Here is a 19,347-nt window from a genome sequence, read left to right as displayed (position 1 = left end):
ACTTCTTTCTCCATCTTGGTGAGATGTTGGTGGTAAATTATTTTCTTTCTTTCTTTAATGAAGAAAGAGTAGGAATGATTAGTCCAGAACATTAAGATTAAGGAAAGAGTATTTTGATTACTTTTTGATTGCAATTTTTTTTCCTGAGGCAATTGTGGGGTTAAATGACTTGCCCAGGGTTACACAGCTAGGAAGTATTAAGTGTCTGAGGCAGATTTGAAATCAAGTCCTCCTGACTTAAGGGTTGGACTCTATCCACTGTGCCACCTAACTGCTTCTTGATTCCAGTTATCTTATTCATTCATTTATTTATTTGTTAGTTTATTTTTTGCTGGCAATTGGGATTAAGCGACTTGCCCAGGGTCACACAGATAGGAAGTATTAAGTATTTGAGGGCAGATTTTGAACTCGGGTCTTCCTGACTTCAGGACTGGTGCCTTGATTCCAATTATTAAGGAATAATGCAACGCCTTGGGAAATAAGTTTTTTTTTTGCCTCCCTGGGATCTTTATGGACCTGAGGGCTGGGAGAACACTCAATGGTCAGTCAGTCAACGAGCATTAGCAATTAGTTATTCCATGGTCTGGGTTGCAAAAGAACAGCCTCCCTGAACCACACATCTCCAACTGGGAGCCATCCGGGACTTCAAGCCGGGAACCATCTCATGTTGAACAGGTTCAACTGGGAATCCAGTCCAGTGGCAGCTAATCATGTCTTCAGGAGTTTTTTAGCTTATTTCAGTCACGTCTTGCACCTGTATTCCTACTCTTACTCCATTTTGGGCACTGTCAATGCTGTATTAAAATATTTGTCAAAGTGGATTGAAAAACTCAGGCAAAACCTGATGAGTTTTCTGTAAGCAAGTCAACTTTTATGCAGCATTATTTTGAGGAAAAAACTCAATACAGTCTAACCGCCACCAGGTGTCGCCAATATTCCATGCAAACAATGGATTTTGCCCTCCATTTTCTCTTCTGCTCTTTCTTCAAAACATTTCTCTCTGAACACTTTTTTTCTACCAACAGATGTAAATTTTCCCTCATTTCTTGATTTTTTTCCCCAAAGGCAGATGCCAACTGCATTATACATTCGAAATTGAAAGCAAACGCTTTTAAAAATCAAATTTAACTCTTCATTGTATTTTCTGAGAAGTGCTTTGCTTTGCCTCTTAAAAAGATTGAAAACCTCTTTGTCTTTTGTTATCTTTAAGAAAGAATCATTTAGAAATTTTTGGAAGTTCTGTTTGCAAAATGAGTGATAGTCTCACGTTGTAACTGTTTAACATTAAGAGAAGCAGGGTCCAAAGTGAGGGGGGGGATGAGAACCTCATTATCGGTAATCCATTTGGAGATCCAGGCTTCCCATTATACGAATTCGTATAATTCTTCAATGAATTCAATATAATTCTTCATCCTATGAACGACATTGACGAGTTGGAGGGAACACTTGGATAGCGAAAGGGTTTATGAGGTCTCAACTGAAGGATTTGGGAATGTTTCCTCTGGAGAAGAAAAGGGAGTGGGCTGAATGGAGTGAGTGTCTGTGTGTGGTCTGTGTGTGTTGTGTGTCTATGTGTGTCTATGTGTGGCCTAGAACTTCAAATATTAGAGGGGCTGTTATGTGGAAGAAGGGATTTTTAGCTGTTCCTGCTTGACCCCAGAAGGTAGTTTTAGGAGCACTGAGTAAAAATTTTAGAGAAACAGATTTTGTCTCTAAGCTAGAAAGAACTTGCTAACAGTCCGTGCTAAGTAAGGTGGGAATAGTCTGTTTTGGGAGATGATAGTCATCCAAATGGAAGCTCCACTTTGGGAGACATTGCATTTGAGGTGGATTGAGAGGTGTTTCATCCATAGGTACCATAAGACTAGATGTAGAAGGTCTCTGAGGAGCCCTCTGGCACTGAGATTGGATGGATCTGTAATATGTGCATGTGTGTGCAAGCACACACCCAGACAGACATATATAATATATGTGTCTATCTATGTATGCATTTCAATTTATACTATTGCTTTACCTAGCATACTCATTCTTGGTCCTCACCTTTTTTTCTTACTTAATATTAATTCATTGTTATATTTATATTTATGTATTGGGAATATGGCAAAAGGTAGACTTCATTTAGATTATGATTTATGTATTTAAGTTGAAATACCATATATGGAGAACATTGCAAACCAAGGATGACTAGATATTTAAATTGCTTACATCCCTCTATTTCATGATTTTCTTCTAGTTTTATCAATGGTAGCCTAATGGGTGCTGCCAGTCATGTAGAATCCAGGCAAAGAAATCTCTACTTTGGGACTTCTACGATATTTGATTTTGTTGAGAATTCTATATCTCAAATACATCGGGTGCAGTTTCTTCATTGAGTATATTGTTAGATGGAAATTGAACTTCTCCTATTAATTAAAATTAACACACAGAAGCTGTACAGTGAAAACAGGATTTTGCTTTTTTTTTTTTTTTATTCTACTCTGTTGCCCGGGGACAACAACAAATACCTTGAACCCTTTAGTAGAGAAAACATGAAATCTCAGTGGCTCTAATTTATTCAAGGATCTCAGATACTGAATTCATGGCTTTCTGACTTAACAGAAAGTCTCACAGTACTTCAAAGCATGAACCTTCAGTTCTAAATTTGCCTCACTCTGAAGGCCTTCAACTAAAGGTTGGAGATTACTTGGAGTTTCTTTACCATTCAGAATGCTGGCTACACAAAAGGGAAAATGAGGTTCAGTTCTATTTCTTCAAACTAAAAAGATTTGTGATTTCTTTCCCTGAGAACTTGTTTGGTATTTAAGTAAGTAATCAGTCTCTATTGAACTGCATAAACAAGTAGAAAGGGTATGATCAACTGGTAAATTTTTTTAAGCTCTGAGCATACAAATGGCAGGACCATTTTTCTCCCAAGAGGAACGTATCGGGATGGGTTCTCAGTCTTAGAATTGCCATAGACTGTCAAACCTAAATGGGATATTTCAAAATCATTATGTGAAAAGGAAATGGTAGCAATTTATATTTCTGGATTTCATATTAGACTTTCCAAACCTTTTTACCAACATTAACTCATTAATCCTTGTTACAGCCATTAAGTAAGTAAATCCAAAAGACTGAGAAAAGACTTCACTTTGATAGATAAAACTTAAATACACATATACACATTATTAAAGAACCATCAGCTCTCAAAACTGGAAGGGCACACAGTATAGATGTATATAGATGGATTCCCCAAGACAGCGTCTCCAATAGTGAGTTCAGTGGATAAAGCACTAGACCTGGGGTAGGAGCGCTTGAGTTCAAGTCTAACCTTAGACACTGAGATCTGTGTGACCTTGGCCAACTCCCCTCTCCCATTTGCCTCCACTTCCTCATCTGTAAAATGAGTGGGAGAAAGAAATGGCAAATTGCTTCGGTATCCTTGGTAAGAAAAGCCCAAATGGAGTCACAGAGTCAGACATGACTGAAAAATGACTCCTCATCATCATCTTCAACAACAGTACCTACAAGATTTGTCACTCTCTAGGCAGCTTTTCCCCAACTTTAGATAGTTTTAATTGGTGGCAAATTCTTACCGTCTAATTTCTTGGATGGATTCCTTGATAGGCACTGTGATGTTGCAATTAGGGAGGCCTGAGTTCAAGTTCCCACCTTACTTGTTTGCTAGGAAGCCAGTTGCCATACATCTCCAGGTTTCTGTTTTCTCCCTTGTAAAATGAGGAGCTTGGTCTCAATGACCCATGAGTTCCCTCTAGCTCTTAATCTATGATTCTTTCTAACAGGTTAACCCAGAAAAGAGAGAAGCAATCACACATATAAAGAGCTTAGCTAGAACTGGATGTTTGAGTGTCACTGAGCCTTCTTCAGTGACTTTGATTCTTCTAAATGCATTAAGGGAGAAAAGTAGCTTCAGATTTCCTGCTAGCCAGTCAGAACCATTCCTCAATTTCATTAATTCATCTCTACTCATTGTGCCTCCCCTCTTCAGTGCCTACCTGCCTCTCTCCCTTTTTCTATTCCTCCCTCCCTTCCTTCCTTCCTTCCTTCCTTCCTTCCTTCCTTCCTTCCTTCCTTCCTTCCTTCCTTCCTTCCTTCCTTCCTCCCTTCCTCCCTCCCTCCCTCCCTCCCTCAAAAATGATCAAATGACTTGTCCAGGGTTACACGGCTAGTGAGACTTGATTAGAACTCAATCCTCTTGATGCAGGGCTAGTGCTATCCAATGAGCCACCAAGCTATTCCTAATGTTGTTTTTTTCTTCGTAATCTTGAAATTCTTTACTTTCCCCTCCACAAACACAATTTCTCTTCTTTTTCAGCATAAATTCAGTAAACCCTTTTTAACTCTTTGGAGCTAGGTTTTTTCTTTTTGAACTCTTCACCCTGCTCAAACTATGAGTCATCTCCCTCACTGAGGAGTAGGATAGAGGGGACAAATCTTTTCAAAAAGCTATAGATATGCTTATTATCTCTGTTGTAGATGCTGGCAGCACAGTGAAGTGTTAGCCATTCAAAAGAGTGACTCAGTCTTTTGTATTAACATGTACATTGCTTTTTTTTTTTAATGAAATTTGAGAGTGAGTCACACAAAGTAATATTGCTGCCCACAGTGCAATTAGATTTTAGTGTTATTACTGGTTTGTTTACAAATCACAACTTTATTATTAATTAACTTGTAGCTTAATGAAGATTAAGAAAATAACATTCCCCGTTAGAACTGTAAGAGAACACAATTTCTTATTTTACTGGTATAGTTTTGTGTTAACTTTCTTCAGTTTACTAGGGTTCACGATGAATCCTAAGCATTAACTTGTTTAGCAGTTCATTGCACAAGAGTTTTTTTTATAAACTATCTGCTTGTTCGGGGATGGATTTTCCTTGCAGTTTTCCTCTAGAAAATTGAAAGTCAGATTTAAAACCCCATAACTCCTTGTCACTTGTAGCTTGTTGGTGATACAACTGTGTAGAAGGAAATTTGGGGTGGAGCGGGGGGTGGGGAGGAGTATGGTCATTTGTGCTTTGCTGCTTGGTGTATTAGCATGTGATCCTAGGTTCATTCTTTATATGTTACTTTTTTTTTTTTTTAATCACATTCTAAAGGAATTCTTAAGCTATAGTCCCATGAACTTGGTTTTAAAAATATTTTCATGATTGCATTTCAAAATGATTGTTTCCACTGTAATTTAAATATTTTATTGTATGCATTTATAAACATTCTGAGAATGGAACTAACCTGAGGCCTCTCCCTGCTCCCCCTAACCAGCAGGGGGTCCCAGACATAGAACAAGTGAAGATCCCCTGGGCTAGATTTAAGGTGGCCAATAGGAGAGAACACAGTAATAGTCTTAATAGATTTTGTGCTGGTTTCTTAACGGAGTTAAAGAGAAAAATCCTTTCCTTTTCATAGGAGCATATGAGTCTTTTGAGACAACTGAATGTCTAAATGATTAAGTATAGAATTTAATATTTTTTGTATCCCCGACTTTACTTAACTTTTCTCTGCCTCAGTTTCTTAGTTTGCTAATGTCCTATTTCAGATCAGACATATTGATTATGAGGAATTCTTTTAAGAAGTAAAATTGGAAAGCCCTTTGAAAGGCTGCCCCTGAGGAGTGCTAAATGAAAAGACTGAAAGCTCCTTCCAGGGTGATCGTGACGGGGAGGTGTCATTAATGCTTGTTAATTAAGCTCTGAAATTTGAGGCTGGTGTTGTCATGTTGCCTAGGGGGTTTGATTTAGGGTGCTCTTTGCAATTGGAGGGTTAAAAATGCACCAACAGCAGTCACTTTGGGGTCTTCCCACCCATCTACTAATTTTGGGGGGAAGGCGCCCTAATATAACATGCAATCAATATTGTCTGTTTTTAAAATGTTCAGGTAGCGGTAGTTGAGTAGAAACACTAAAACATGTTGTCTGCTCTGAGAAATGCAGGCTAGCGTTATTGGACTGGCTTTTTGCCCTTACCTACTTGTGGCTCTGGAAACAGCTGTGGCTTTTGGGGAGATAATAGCCGTTCAGAGAAACGCTTGCTTAGCCAGTAACCTGGAAAACGCTTCAGAGAATTTCTAATTTGAGTGATTTTTGTGTACGTGTTTTTAAAAATTCTTTTGAGACAAAGAAAGGGGTAGGGACGGAGGGAAGGGGAAGAAGGGAGAAAGTGGGGAGGGAAGGGGAGAGAGAAGACAGAGGAAAAGAAACAAAGAGAAGAAAGCAAAGAAATAGTGGGGAGATAAAATGGAATAGAGGAGAGAAAAAGGGAGATAGAGAGAGAGAGCGTGTCAGGGTGGGGAAGCAGAGGACGAAAGAAAACAAAGGAAATAGAAAGGCAGAGAGAAAAGGGGAGAGGCAGCAAGTGAAAGAGACGGGAAGAAAAGAGAGAAGAAGGGAGTGAGAGAGAAGGACAAAGAGAGAGAGAGAGTGAGAAACAGAAAGAGGAGGAATGAGAGGGAGAGAACATTCATCTTTATTTTCTAAGAACTGAAGAACCAAACTGGGATTCTTATAAAGAGCTTTTGTACCTTCCAGTTCAGGTGCTCAGGTGCACATACTGTAGCTTTTTGCCCTCCCTCCCTCCCTCATTTGCCCTTGACTTTCAGCCAGAACTCCTGCAGATCTTCTGTCATTCAGACTTAGGCAGGCTTAGGCAGTGTCTAGCATTTTTAGTACATAGGAAATGTAACACTGAGTCTCTTTAATCTTGTTCAATTAGTCACTTCAAGTCTCCTGAGGCTTTCTGTGCTTCTCAGTTGAGTCTTTGAGGATGTTGGGGTAGACTATGTTAAAACTTGGGGAATTTCCATCGTTGATATTCCTGATTTTCTGTAAGAAGCATTGTATATTTCTTAATTTCAAGACATATCTATCTATATATCAATATGCCGTCTTGGAAATCAGCATTAGCCAGCAACTGTTTTACATTTTTCAGTTGTGTCCAATTTTTCACGACCCCGTTCAGGGTTTTCTTGGAAAAGAAAATGAAATGGTTTGCTGTTTTCTTCTCTGGCACATTTTACAGATGAAGAAACTGAGGCAAACAGGGTCAAGTGACCTGCAGATCATACATCTAATAAGTTTATAAAGCTGGATTTGAACTCAGGAACAGAAATCATCTTGACTCCTAGCCTGATGCTCTATACCACCTAGCTGTCCCACAGCTAGTGCATAAGTTTACTAAAGCATGTAGAAGAAAAAGAAAAACAACTTGAATTTTTAGTTTTAAAAAACTGCATTTGGAGATTTTCCCACCAGCAACTCTAGTCCTGATCCTCTGTGTCATGTTGTTTTCCTCCTAGTCCTGCCCCTGCCCCTGCCAAGCAAATAAAGTCCAAATTCTTCTGCCCGAGGTAAACATCATCTCTAGTCTAACCCCTGACCCATTTGGGAGTCATTATCTCCCATACATATCCCAGGCTACTGTTAAACTTAGTTATTTTGCTATTAATGCGCTTCATGTTTTCCTACCTCCACAACCTTTATCTGAGCTGGGTTTTTTTCACTTCATCTCTGCTGGTCAAAATTTTGCTCATCATTTAAGGACCAGCTCCAAAGTTTCTGCAGTTTCGATTAAATCCATTATTTTAGACCACCTAGCAATAATATCTAGAAAGATCATAACACATGTAGATGACCAAAAGGTATAGTCTTAGATAGCCCATACAGCTCGCATCTGCTGTGATGGGAACATAGATGGTAGAGGTCACCTGGGACCAGAGTGATCATGGGAAAATTCTCTTACCAAAGAGACGATTTTTAAAAAGCCAAGCTTCTCGACATGGCTGTCTCAGTGGATTTGGCTTCCTCTATGACAGAAGATGTGAACGTTAAGAAAAGCCAGAAAGATGTTCATAAATGGATTGCCAAGTACAGGCTACTTTTTGCAGCTGATTCAAGAAAAAGAAAAGAAAGGCAAAGATGGTGACATGGAAATGGATAATGAATGGGTTCCAGGTCTTAAAGAAACTGCTGAAGTTAAAAAAATCCACTTGGAAGGAATGAATCAACTGACTCCTCGGGAGCAATTTTTAGAGGAGAAAGAGTTTGGGAAAAAAGGTGACAGAAGCTACCGTCTGTTACTGGAGAAGAAACCCGTGAAGATGAGCTTCCTTCTGATGCTGACTTGAGTGATCCTTACTTTGCTAAAGAGGTTGGAAAAATAGCTTCAAAGGAAAAAATGTTCCATCTCCAAAGAAGAAAAGTCTCTGAAAAAAAGCAGCTGAGATGATGGGAAGATAGTGTGTGTTTGTCCAGAACATGGCGCTCCATCTGTAAACGGGCATCTGCCTCGAATTTCTCCTTTACTACCTCTTGGCTTCCTCAGACCTTCCTTTATGTAGGAGGCCTTTCCCAGCCCTGCCCACTTGTTAGTGCCTTTCCTAGGAGAGTTCTACCCATTTACACTGATCTTATAGGTATCTGTTAATAGTATGGTGTTTTCCCCATTAGAATATGAAGTCCTTGAGGGACAGGATGTTTGGGCCTTCATATTCTCAGTGCTTAGCATAGTTTTTGGTAATTTTGTCTCCTGGTTCTGCTCAATTCACTCAGCATCAGTTCGTGTAAGTCTCCCCAGACTTCTCTGAAATCATCCTGCTGGTCATTTCTTACAGAACAATATTCCATAGCATTCATATACTATAATTTATAATATACAATAATCCATTCTCCAACTGATGGGCATCCACTCAGTTTCCAGTTTCTGGCCACTACAAACAGAGCTGCCACAAACATTTCTGCACATGTGGGTCCCTTTCCCTTCTTTAGTATCTCTTTGGGGTATAAGCCCAGTAGAGACACTGCTGGGTCAAAGGGTATGCACAGTTTGATAAGTTTTTGAGCCTAGTTCCAAATTGCTCTCCAGAATGGCTGGATCCGTTCATAGTTCCACCAACAATGTATCAGTGTCCCACATCCTTTCTAACATTCGTCATTATCTTTTCCTGTCATTCTAGCCAATCTGAGAGATGTGTAGTGCTATCTCAGAATTTTCTTCATTTACATTTCTGTGATCAATAGTGATCCAGACTTGACTAGATCACTATTTTTCATATGACTAGAAATGGTTTTAATTTCATCTGAAAATTGTCTGTTCATATCCTTTGACCATTTATCAATTGGAAAATAAGCCCCCAGTTTTTTAGCCCTTTGGGCAAGGCCTTGTGCCTGGTTAAGTATCGAATGGTAAAGTTGGTAGAAGCTACATAGTCCATTCACTCTACACTTCAGAATCTTGTTGTTCAGTTATTTTTCAGTCATGACCTTATTCCTTGTGACCTCATTTGGGGTTTTACAAACCCCCAAATTTGTTGGCAATGTTACTGTAATTATTTACCATTTCTTTCTCCAATTCATTTTTTTAGACGAGCAAACTGAGGCAGGCATGGTTAACACAAGCTAGGGTCACACAGGCTAGTCATGTCTGAGGTTTGATATGAACTCAGGTCCTTCTGATTCTATCTAAATTAAAAGGCTCTTAAGGGCATGGAAGGGAGGAGAGTTTATGGGGAGTCAAAGCATTCTCCTAACAGATATTTTTTGCATTCATTTTTATTCACTCTTTTTAATTTTAAAGGTGGATTTACTGCCATACTGGTACTTCTTTTAAAAAAAGCTGACAAAAGGCTGACGGTATAAGCCAGGGTTCTGTTTATAGAGCCATCCATTCAGTTTTAGGATCGCTTAAGAGTGGGGATCAATATTGGGGTGGGTACCATTAGGAAAAAGTGACATTACCTGTAATTGAAGGTCTAGGAAAGCCACCTCCATACGCATCCATCGCCTCGCCTGTTTCTCTGGTTATGTTTTTGGTACCTTGAATCATTAGTGATGACTTGAAAAAGCCCAAAGGTTAAAACTTACTGTGCAGCCTATTTATAGAGCCAGTGAAACGCTTTAACTTTGCTGTAGAGCATGCTTTCCCTAAAAGTATTAGTTCTTTCTGAATCATCCATATGACTCATGAATATGTATCTGAGACAAAACCTCTCTGAAGACATCTGCCTTTACAGACATCTATTACTTATTGAAAATAATAATAGCCAGCGGAAGATAGCTTTAATGGTTTGAGAATTGGCCTTCCTCTGGACCTAAAGTCCCTGGAAACTCAAGATCACATCTCATTATCTGCTTTCCACTCGGCCCTTTTTATAACAGTTAAATTGGAAAAACACTTTGTTTAATTTATGTGGTTATTTTTGAGTGAATGCATGAAAAAACTATGGATATTCAAATGAGCTTCTCTCAAATTCTTTATTGTTATATAATGGTGAATCTGCAATAAGCTTATAGCATTTGTTGTGGAATCATTTCAGTCAAGTCTAATTTTTCTTGACCCCTTTTGGGATTCTCTTGGCAAAGATTCTGGAGTAGTTTGCCATTTCCTTCTCCGGTTCATTTTTACAGATGAGGAAACTGAGGCAAATAGGTTAACTGACTTACCCATGCTCACATAGCTAGTGTTTAAGTCAGAATTGTAATTGTGAAAATAAGTTTTCCTGATTCCAAGCCTAGGAGTGTGTCCACTGTACTTTGTCTAGATATCACATATAATTATAGGCTATGAGTTCGTATTTTTAAACATAACATTTATTTTTTCCCTTCAGTAGTATTTTCTTTGTCCAATTATACAAAAAGCTAGTTTCCAAAATTCATTTTGGTAAGTTATAGATGTATAATCCTTTTATAGATATTTCTGTATTTGTCATACTGTACGTAAAAAATCAGACCCAAAATGGAAAAAAAAATCAGAATGGAAAAGTGAACAAACAAAAAGAGGTGAAAATAGTATGCTTTGATCCACATTCAGTCTGTGTACTTCTCTTTTAAAAAATGCTTCTATTACTTTGTCAGCATTGGTATTCTCTTAGTCTTGGAGTTGTAATCTCTCTCCAAGAGGGAATTGCAATACCAGAAGGTCCCTATCTTTCATCTACTAACAGGGGATCGATCCCCAGACAGTAAATGCAGAAGTGAAACCATCCTTGAGTCTGTTTTTCACAACTGCTTGGATCTAATGTTGTTGTGTAAAGATTTAACAACGGGATTTTTGACAGATGTGGCCATTTATAGTTGCTCAAAATTTACGAGCTACATGGAATAAAGTTTTTAAAATACAGAGATCTAGAAGGAGAAATTCAAATTGTGGGAATGGGATAAAGATTATGTCATTCCTGTGATCCTGGCTACTAGGAGCTTTCCAGACTCATTGTTTTTAATTGCCAAAAGGCATCTGTTTAATTCACTTGTGCAGTAATCCAGAGAACACTGGACATAAACCAGTAATAGCAGGATAGTGACTTGTCCTCTTTTTGTACCCTAATAAAAGATTAGAAGATTGAAGTAATAATGATCATAATAGTTAAGACAAAAAGAGCCCACTTTTTTACTACACCTTGAGGGTTAGAAAGACCTTAGTATGGTCTTTGGTTATTATTCTACCTTGAACTTGAGCTGGGATCGGGCAGCCTCGTTGCACAGAGGTTATAGTATGATAGATCAGAGTTCAGATGTAACCGGACACTTACTAGTTGTGTGACCCTGGGAAGTCACTTTACCCACCCTGTTTGCCTCATGTCCTCATCAGTAAAATGAGCCAGAGAAGGAAATGGCAAATCATTCCAGTATCTTTGCAACAACATCAACAAATCTTGAACCCTTTGGGTGACTAATCTTTGTGGAGCCTAAGGACTTCTCTGAATCATATTTGGAAATGCATTGGATTATGGAGGAAATCAATTATCTTGAAATACATTTGTTAAGCAATTTAAAAGAAACCAAAACAATTTTAGGGATCCCAAGGTAAAGACTTAGACAATGGAATAATGAAAACAGGATCGTTGAAAATACTTAAACATTTAGGGCAGCTAGCTGATACCGTCCTTGAGTCAAGCAGGACCTGAGTTCAAATCCAGGCTCAGATACTTAATACTTCGTAGTTATGTGACACTGACCAAGTCATTTAACCACAATTGCCTGTCCAAAAGAAAATTAATTAAAAAAATACTTAAGCATTTTGTTGAGTACCACTTTGGGTTTGGTGTTCGAAGAGTGAGGAGATCCTAAATGTACTGTCATTAAAAAAATCAAATGCTGTTTCTTACTGGAATGCCCTCCTTCCGTCTTTTTACCTACACATTTCCCGTCCTTTCTCAGAATCCTCACACCTGCTTCCTCACCCGTGATTTCCTCATTTACCAAGAATTTCGGTAACTCTCAAAAGCATTCATAACGTAATAACTTGTGTAATCATGATTTGCGTTTGTGTTTTAACACCCCGATTAGGATGTGAGTGCCGGAAGGTGTAGAGTGATGAAGGATCATTGGATTTTGTAAGCTTGGTTTGAACCCCCGTGTCTACTACTTGGGTGTGACTTTGGAAAAGTCACTTAAACTCTCTAGACTGTATTTTCCTTATCTTGAAAAGGAGTGGTGATTTTTCAGCTTTTGATCCTATGAGCTCTCAGCACTGTGGAGTAGTAGAGTCACTGGATAAATGTTTGTTGAATGCGTGGTTGACAGAAACGACTATTCCTTTGTCCCTAAGGTAAATGAAGCAGACGGGGCTGTAACAGCACATGTTATTTCCCAGTATGCAAGCTTGCCGTCCATTTGTAAAAATCTGTTTTGTACATCTTTGTTGCTGATAAACTCTCAGTATATTCACTTCGTGGCAAGGCCCACCCACAGAATCTTAGGGCTAGAGGGACTCCTCAGAGACCATTTTGTTGTTGATGTCTCAACAACAGTAAAGCAGCTAGCCATTCTAGAGTGTTTTAAGATTTGCAAAATGCTTAATATATTACCTGGTTTTAATCTTTGACAGCTCGGGGGGAGATAAATGCTATAATTGTCCTCATTTCACATGTGGACACTGAGACAAATTAAGTAGGTGACTAGCCCAGGATCACATGGCTGGTATGGCTCTGTGTCTTTTTCCAGGCCTGGTGTTCTAAGCACTGAGCAGTCTGGCTGCTTGAATGACAACTGGTCATACAACCTCTCCTCGAAGAGGCTGAGAAGGGGATCCGCTCTTTCCCTAAAGCTTCCCATTTCACTTAAGTAGCCTCTGCAACTTCTATTCATAAGGCTTGGTTTGTCCCAACAGAAATCTCCCTTCTCCAGGACAGCCCTTTAGATACTTTGAATATAGTTGTTGAGGAGTCTTTCCTTTTGTAGGCTCAACATCTTGAATGTCTTCATCCTCTCTGCATATGAAGTCGCCATCTTGTCTACCCTCTTGTGGATGCTCTCTGGCTTACCCACATTTCTGTAAACTGTGGTGTCCTGAAGTGAAGCCAGTACTCCAGCTGTGGTCTGACCAGGGCAGAGGGTCGTGTATCTGGCACTTCCTTCATGCTAGGCACTATGTCTGTCTCTTAAAAACTTTTATTTTTCTCCCTTGTTTTTTACATCACCTTCATTTGCAAATGTCTCCTCCTCCCCTTCCCAGAGACCCATCCTGTGTGACAAGGAGGAAACAAAAATTGGTAAAAACCAGGTCAGCAAAATGGAGGAGTAAATCAACTTGGTCTGATGGTATAGGCGTGTTTCACATGCACATTTTGCCTCTCGTAGCATTGCTCGGGATCTCCTTGGACTTCTCAGCTGCCATTTTACTTAGTTGACTCACATCGTGCTCACAGGCCGCTCGAAACGCCAGCTTATTTGCAGATGAACTGTCTTGACACACCTCTCCTGTCTCGTATTTCTAACATTGATTGTTCTGGGCTTAAGTGCAAAAATTGACATTTATTCCTAATACCTTTCATCTTATTAGATGTGCCCTCACAGTACAGCTTGTCTAGCTCTTTTATGATCTCACTCCATTATCTGCCATGTTTGCCATCTCTCCTAGCAGCGTGTCATTTATGCCTTTGTCTAAGCCACTGATACAGATGTTGTAGTGCAGGGCCAAGCGCAGCTCCCTGAGGCACTCCACTGGAGAGATCTTTCCAAGCTGCCATTGAGGAAGCATGTCTCATAATAATTGGGGCCATCATCTCCCATTTTAACTGTCAAAACCAGGCAGCAGGCCATAGTGGTAAAAGCACTGCATTTGGAGTCCCTTTGATCTCCCAGAAGGTGCTTCATCACCTTCTCCCTTTGTGAAATGAAGGGACTGGACTCTGTGGGCTCTAAGATATCTTCCAGCCCTAAATCTGTGAAGCAGTGATATTTCCCCCATTTGGAACTGTGTCATAGAAATGAATAGTGTTTTAAAAAATTTTTCTTTTGATATAGGAATTCCAGAGACGTTGTAATACTCTCATATCCCTGATCGAAAAAGAAAACCTGGAAATTGAAGAGAAAGAAAAAGCCGAAAAAAAGAAGCGAGGAGGGAAAGCGTCATTGGTAAGGTGATTTCAAAACAAATTATTTCTTTTTATTATAGCTTTTTATTTATAAGATATATGCATGCGTAATTTTACAGCACTGACAGTTGCAAATCCTTTTGTTCCAACTTTTCCTTTCCTTCCCCTCCTTCCCCCAGATGGCAGTTAGACCAATACATGTAAAATATGTTAAAGTATAATTTAAATACAACATACGTATACATGTCCATACAGTTATTTTGCTGGACAAAGAGTCAGACTTTGAAATAGTGTATAATTAGCCTGTGAAGGAAATCAAAAATGCAGGTGGACAAGAAAGAGGGATTGGGAATTCTATGTAATGGTTCATAGTCATCTCCCAGAGTTCTTTCCCTGGATGTAGCTGGTTCAGTTCATTACTGCTCTATTGAAACTGATTTGGTTCATCTCATTGCTGGAGATTGGCCAGGTCCATCAGCATTGATCATCATATAGTTTTGTTGTTGAAGTATATGACGATCTCCTGGTTCTGCTCATTTCACTCAGCATCAGTTCATGTCAGTCTCTCCAAGCCTCTCTGTATTATTCATCCTGCTGGTCATTTCTTACGGAACAATAATATTCCATCACGTTCATATACCACCATTTACCCAACCATTCTCCAGTTGATGGGCATCCATTCAGTTTCCAGTTTCCAGCCACTACAAAAAAAGGCTGCCACAAACATTTTGGCACATACGGGTCCCTTTCCCTTCTTTAAAATCTCTTTGGGATATAAGCCCGGTAGTAACACTGCTGGGGCAAAGGGTATGCAGAGTTTGATAAGTTTTTGAGCCTAGTTCCAAATTGTTCTCCAGAATGGCTGGATGTATTCACAATTCCACCAACAATGTATCAGTGTCCCAGAAAAACCAAATTATTTTAAAACCGATTGGAGTCAATTTTTTATCTCTCCCCTTAATTTTGGGGAAAAAAAGAATAAGGCAAGTTGATAGTGGCACTTAGCTTGAACATTATTTTTTGAATTGTGTCCTTGTTGACAAGAATCACATGCTCTAATTATACACTTACTAGTTCTTTTATTTAATAAAGGTGGGTTTAAGGAGGGGGGGGGAGGGTATTTCAGGGCTGGGAGACAGCCAGCCAAAGGTAGAGAGATGGGAGAGAGAACATTGTGTGTGAGGAACAGGCAGAGAGACAGTTTGGTTCGATTGTAAAATGACTAAAGGTCAGAAAGCTAAGTTATAGCTAGGTTGTGAAGGGTTTTATTAATTTAAAAAAATTGGGGGTGGGCAGGGCAATCAGGGTTAGGTAACTTGCTCAGTGTTACCCAGCTAGCATGTCAAATATCTGAGGGTAGATTTGAACTCCGGTCCTTCCATCTCCAGGCCAGTGCTCTATCCACTGGACTACCTACCTGCCCACTAATTCTTTCTTAATAAGACTCAATGATTTAAAAAGCCTTCTAAAATATTGCCACATAACTAGAAGCAGTCTGATCCGGTGGAAAGAGTGGATCTGAGGTTAAAATCTCAGCTTTGTTGCTTACAACAAATGATTTCTTCCTTTGTAAAAGAATGGGTTGTGGATGCATGACTTCTACTATGAGCCTGTGCCCTTTGAATGAGGTAAGAGCCCTGTTTGTGGAGCCAACTGGATTGAACAGGAACTCGAGTTCCCACTCAGTTAGTTCATTTAGGCTGGCCTCTGTTTCCCATCATGTAAATCAGAACCTCCAACATCCGTGAACCTTTCCTTAGTCATTAGGTAATTCGTTGTGGAATCGGCTTTCTCTGGCTTCTGAATCAAAGTCTTGACTTTGTGTAGACAGTCTGAAATATTTTAATAAATTGCATTACCTGGGAGAACTTGGGGTAGATTGTCTGCACGTCCCCCCTCAGGGTTATAAAGCACATTCTTCTAAATTAAATTTTGTCCAAGAAATGTATTTAATGAAAATAAAGTGCTTTTTAAAGATAAAAGTACGTTTCCCATGCATGTGCAGGTGGACCGGACCAAGAGTGCCTCTTATTTGAAGGTTATCACGGGGTTGGTTTTTTCCTTGTAAAAACTATTTGGTGAGTTTCTGTTTTCTTGGACCAAATAGAATGTTCACTTAAGAGTTTTTAACCTTCAAGTGAATCGCCATGTTTTAAAGATTTTCTTTTTAACAGTCACTTCCTAGATTTAAAATGATGGGTCGGGGTTTCTCTCGTTGCATATTGGAGCAGAGCATTAAATCTCTTTTCTATTTTAGACCCAGAAAAGAAAGGCAGAGCCAGCCGCAGAGTGCTCTGGAAAGAAGCACACCAAGAAAGTGAAATCGGCCAAAAATAATGCAGAATGAGAAATCTCTACTCCAGCCTCTAACTTCCTCCTCTTTATGGTCAAATATTAATTGCTAGCTTTATTGTATTCCCAATAATTAATAAAAATTCGGTAGTTCTAATTTTTTGCATATTTTATATCTTTTAACAAGGCATTTTACCTAAGAGTTATACTTATCCATTCCCCCCAAATTGTGTCCTGTAATTTGTGAATTTCATGCCTTCCTCAATAATACCCCCAGACCTTATTCTTTGGAAGTTCGTGCTGAGATTTGAGCTTTTCTATGTTTTGTACACTACTGCTGCTTTGAAAAAGAGCCTAGATTCTATAGTTGTATCTTTCTTCTTTCATACTTAAAGTTTATATGGTTGTGCAGAAATAAAATTAAAATTGTTTGAGCAGAAATAGACTTCTGACTTCTTTGTTGCTTTCTTTTCTACGGGAGTATGAGCTGCAGACTGATTAGCATAATAATTGTTTCTTTGAGGTCATCTAAATATTTTTTCCCTACTGGAATAAAGGGTGAGAAAAGAAAAAAAATATTAGAAAGCTAATATTTGATACCGTGTTTGCTGTCAGTACACATTACATTTAAATTATTCTCTAAAATATTCAGGTGGGAAAACATAATAAAGAAGTATCTATGAGAAATTTAATTATTCTTATTTGGGGGTGGGGGACAGCGGTAAGGCAGTAATATTTGCCGAGTTGCATTCTTCACTACTAACTACTTTATTTGGCAATAAGTTAACTCGTTGGTTGCCGACTTCAGCGTGGTCTAAGACCCGAACTGAAAATCCAACTCAGTCCGTCAATCGACAAACATTTATCAGACATTTTCTTTGTGCCAAGTACTTTGCTACTAAGATCCAACATACAAGAGAAATGGCTGCCAGAGTCTGGTTGTTAAACCAGAGGTGGGCTCATAAGAACGTGAGCAGCTTTGTTCCATGGGAGCTCCAGGGCACGTTGACAGTCAGAAACACCAGAGGTCATTTTCGGAGGGACAGGGAAAAATCATGATCTAAGTCACAGGGGTTGGCAAAATTTTTAAATAGGGGCCAGTTCACTGTCCCTCAGACTGTTGGAGGGCCGGACTATAGTCAAAACACAAACTTTGTTTTGTGGGCCTTTAAATCAAGAAACTTCATAGCCCTGGGTGAGGGGGATAATCGTCCTCAGCTGCCGCATCTGGCCCGCGGGCCATAGTTTGAGGACCCCTGGTCTAGGAGGTCTACATGCAGACTCCCAAGGCTAGAACCCTGCATATTGGCAGCAGGGAGCTATGAGAGTTGCCTTACACTTTAGGGTTCTCTCGCAAAGTTCATCCACTGGCACTGGATTTTAGGGCATTGTCATCGTAGAGATGACTGCTGACTTTAAGGGCATTTCCCAGAAGCTCTTTCAGGGGTCCACAGCCCTCTCAGATCAGCAGGTGCTGGAGAATTCATTGGGTACATTAGAAGCTGAAGTTGTTAACAGCTGAAAGTTTAGGCTTCTCTTGTATCAGAAGTTACTGTTGGGAGCATAGAGGCTTCTGATCTTCAATTGGACAAACCAAAACATGGACACGACGGTGAGTGAGCTTCGTGAAATATGTGAGATTGAATGTGTTGGCATTAGACTGGTACATGTTGTGGGACTGTGAAGTATTCCAAAAGGAGTTTTTCCTGAAAATCTCATTACCTGTTAGGATTTTTTTTTTGCTCTCTACCACATTTTGTGGTTCCTGAGGGAATTTATATATGTCGCCCAACCATCCTCCTTGCTTTTTCTATTATATTCCTTCCTTTTGAGTACTTTTCAGTCTTCCCACGCCAGGGCCTTTTTAAGAGAATTGACAACTGCTAGCCATAGGTTGGGATCTCTTCTCCCCAGAAGAAAACCTCTGTTTTTTGGTTTGCTTCTGTAGTTTTGAAGAAGCAAATAGTATATACTTGGCAGTATTTTATTGTATCACTCAAGAAATTTGGATTTAGATATTATTTTAACCCTGTAAGGCTATCCTTCTAAAAAGGAAATTGAAAGTATGAACCAGGTATATTCCCTGGTTTTCTTTATGAGGAGCAGGTGTTCATCAGAGCTAAGGTCGGGGTGAGACGTTGCAGAGGTTAGCCAAGACATATCTGGTGATTGGCATCCCACATGGTGCTGCGGGTTGGGCTGATTATTGGGATGGTGACTGAAGAACCGTGGCTTGAGAGCCAGAGCCACTCCCTTCAGGCTCTAAAAAATCACAAATATGCTTTGGCAGATGACCAGAATGGAAAGGGGTCAAAAGACGTATATAAGACTTTCCAAGAGTCGTCTCCAATGATGAATCCCCCAGAATGGCTCTTAGGTGCTGTTAGCACTTTTAACATGTCTGCCAATACATTTTATAATGTGTAAACATTTGCAAGCTAATCTCAGGAAAAGAGAAAAAAGAAACAGTCTATGTCTTCTTTCTTTTAGATTTTTTTTTCCAAATGTATTTTGAAGTGCAATTTTCCTCCCTTAGAAACAACATTTCTTTACCAGAACAAGAAATTTCTCCTGTGAATTAATAGCTTATTTGGTTGGGGATTAATGCCACACAGCAGCAAAAGTGACAGAAGGAAAAAGAAAATTCAGTTCTCTTCTTTGAAATGTAGAGCTGATGGCAGAGTAGAAACGCATTAAAATATTGCTGCTGGTCTGAGATGGAACTGCTGGAAAAGGAACCCAGATGTTGTGGA

At 39.4% G+C, this 19,347-nt stretch overlaps 1 protein-coding gene across 5 annotated transcripts in view; it reads left to right on the top strand.

Moving 5' to 3' along the window:
* SMARCA1 (SWI/SNF related, matrix associated, actin dependent regulator of chromatin, subfamily a, member 1) overlaps nt 1–17,029 on the top strand; it is a 117,388-nt gene extending 100,359 nt beyond the window's left edge. For 4 of the 5 annotated variants that reach the window (XM_031945209.1, XM_031945208.1, XM_031945206.1 and 1 more), the window contains 2 exons: nt 14,232–14,342; nt 16,560–17,029. In XM_031945209.1, coding sequence (XP_031801069.1) covers nt 14,232–14,342; nt 16,560–16,649 — 201 coding nt within the window. In that variant the 3' untranslated portion in view covers nt 16,650–17,029. Of the gene's footprint in view, nt 1–14,231; nt 14,348–16,559 lie in introns of all 5 variants that reach the window. The other variant, XM_031945207.1, reaches the window with a different exon arrangement.
* Nucleotides 17,030–19,347: the final 2,318 nt, after the last annotated feature.

The sequence above is a fragment of the Sarcophilus harrisii genome, chromosome X, assembly GCF_902635505.1.
Source record: "Sarcophilus harrisii chromosome X, mSarHar1.11, whole genome shotgun sequence".
Classification (NCBI taxonomy): domain Eukaryota; kingdom Metazoa; phylum Chordata; class Mammalia; order Dasyuromorphia; family Dasyuridae; genus Sarcophilus; species Sarcophilus harrisii.
The sequence above is the reverse complement of the archived record's forward strand: the minus strand, read 5'-3'. Positions and strand labels throughout refer to the sequence as shown.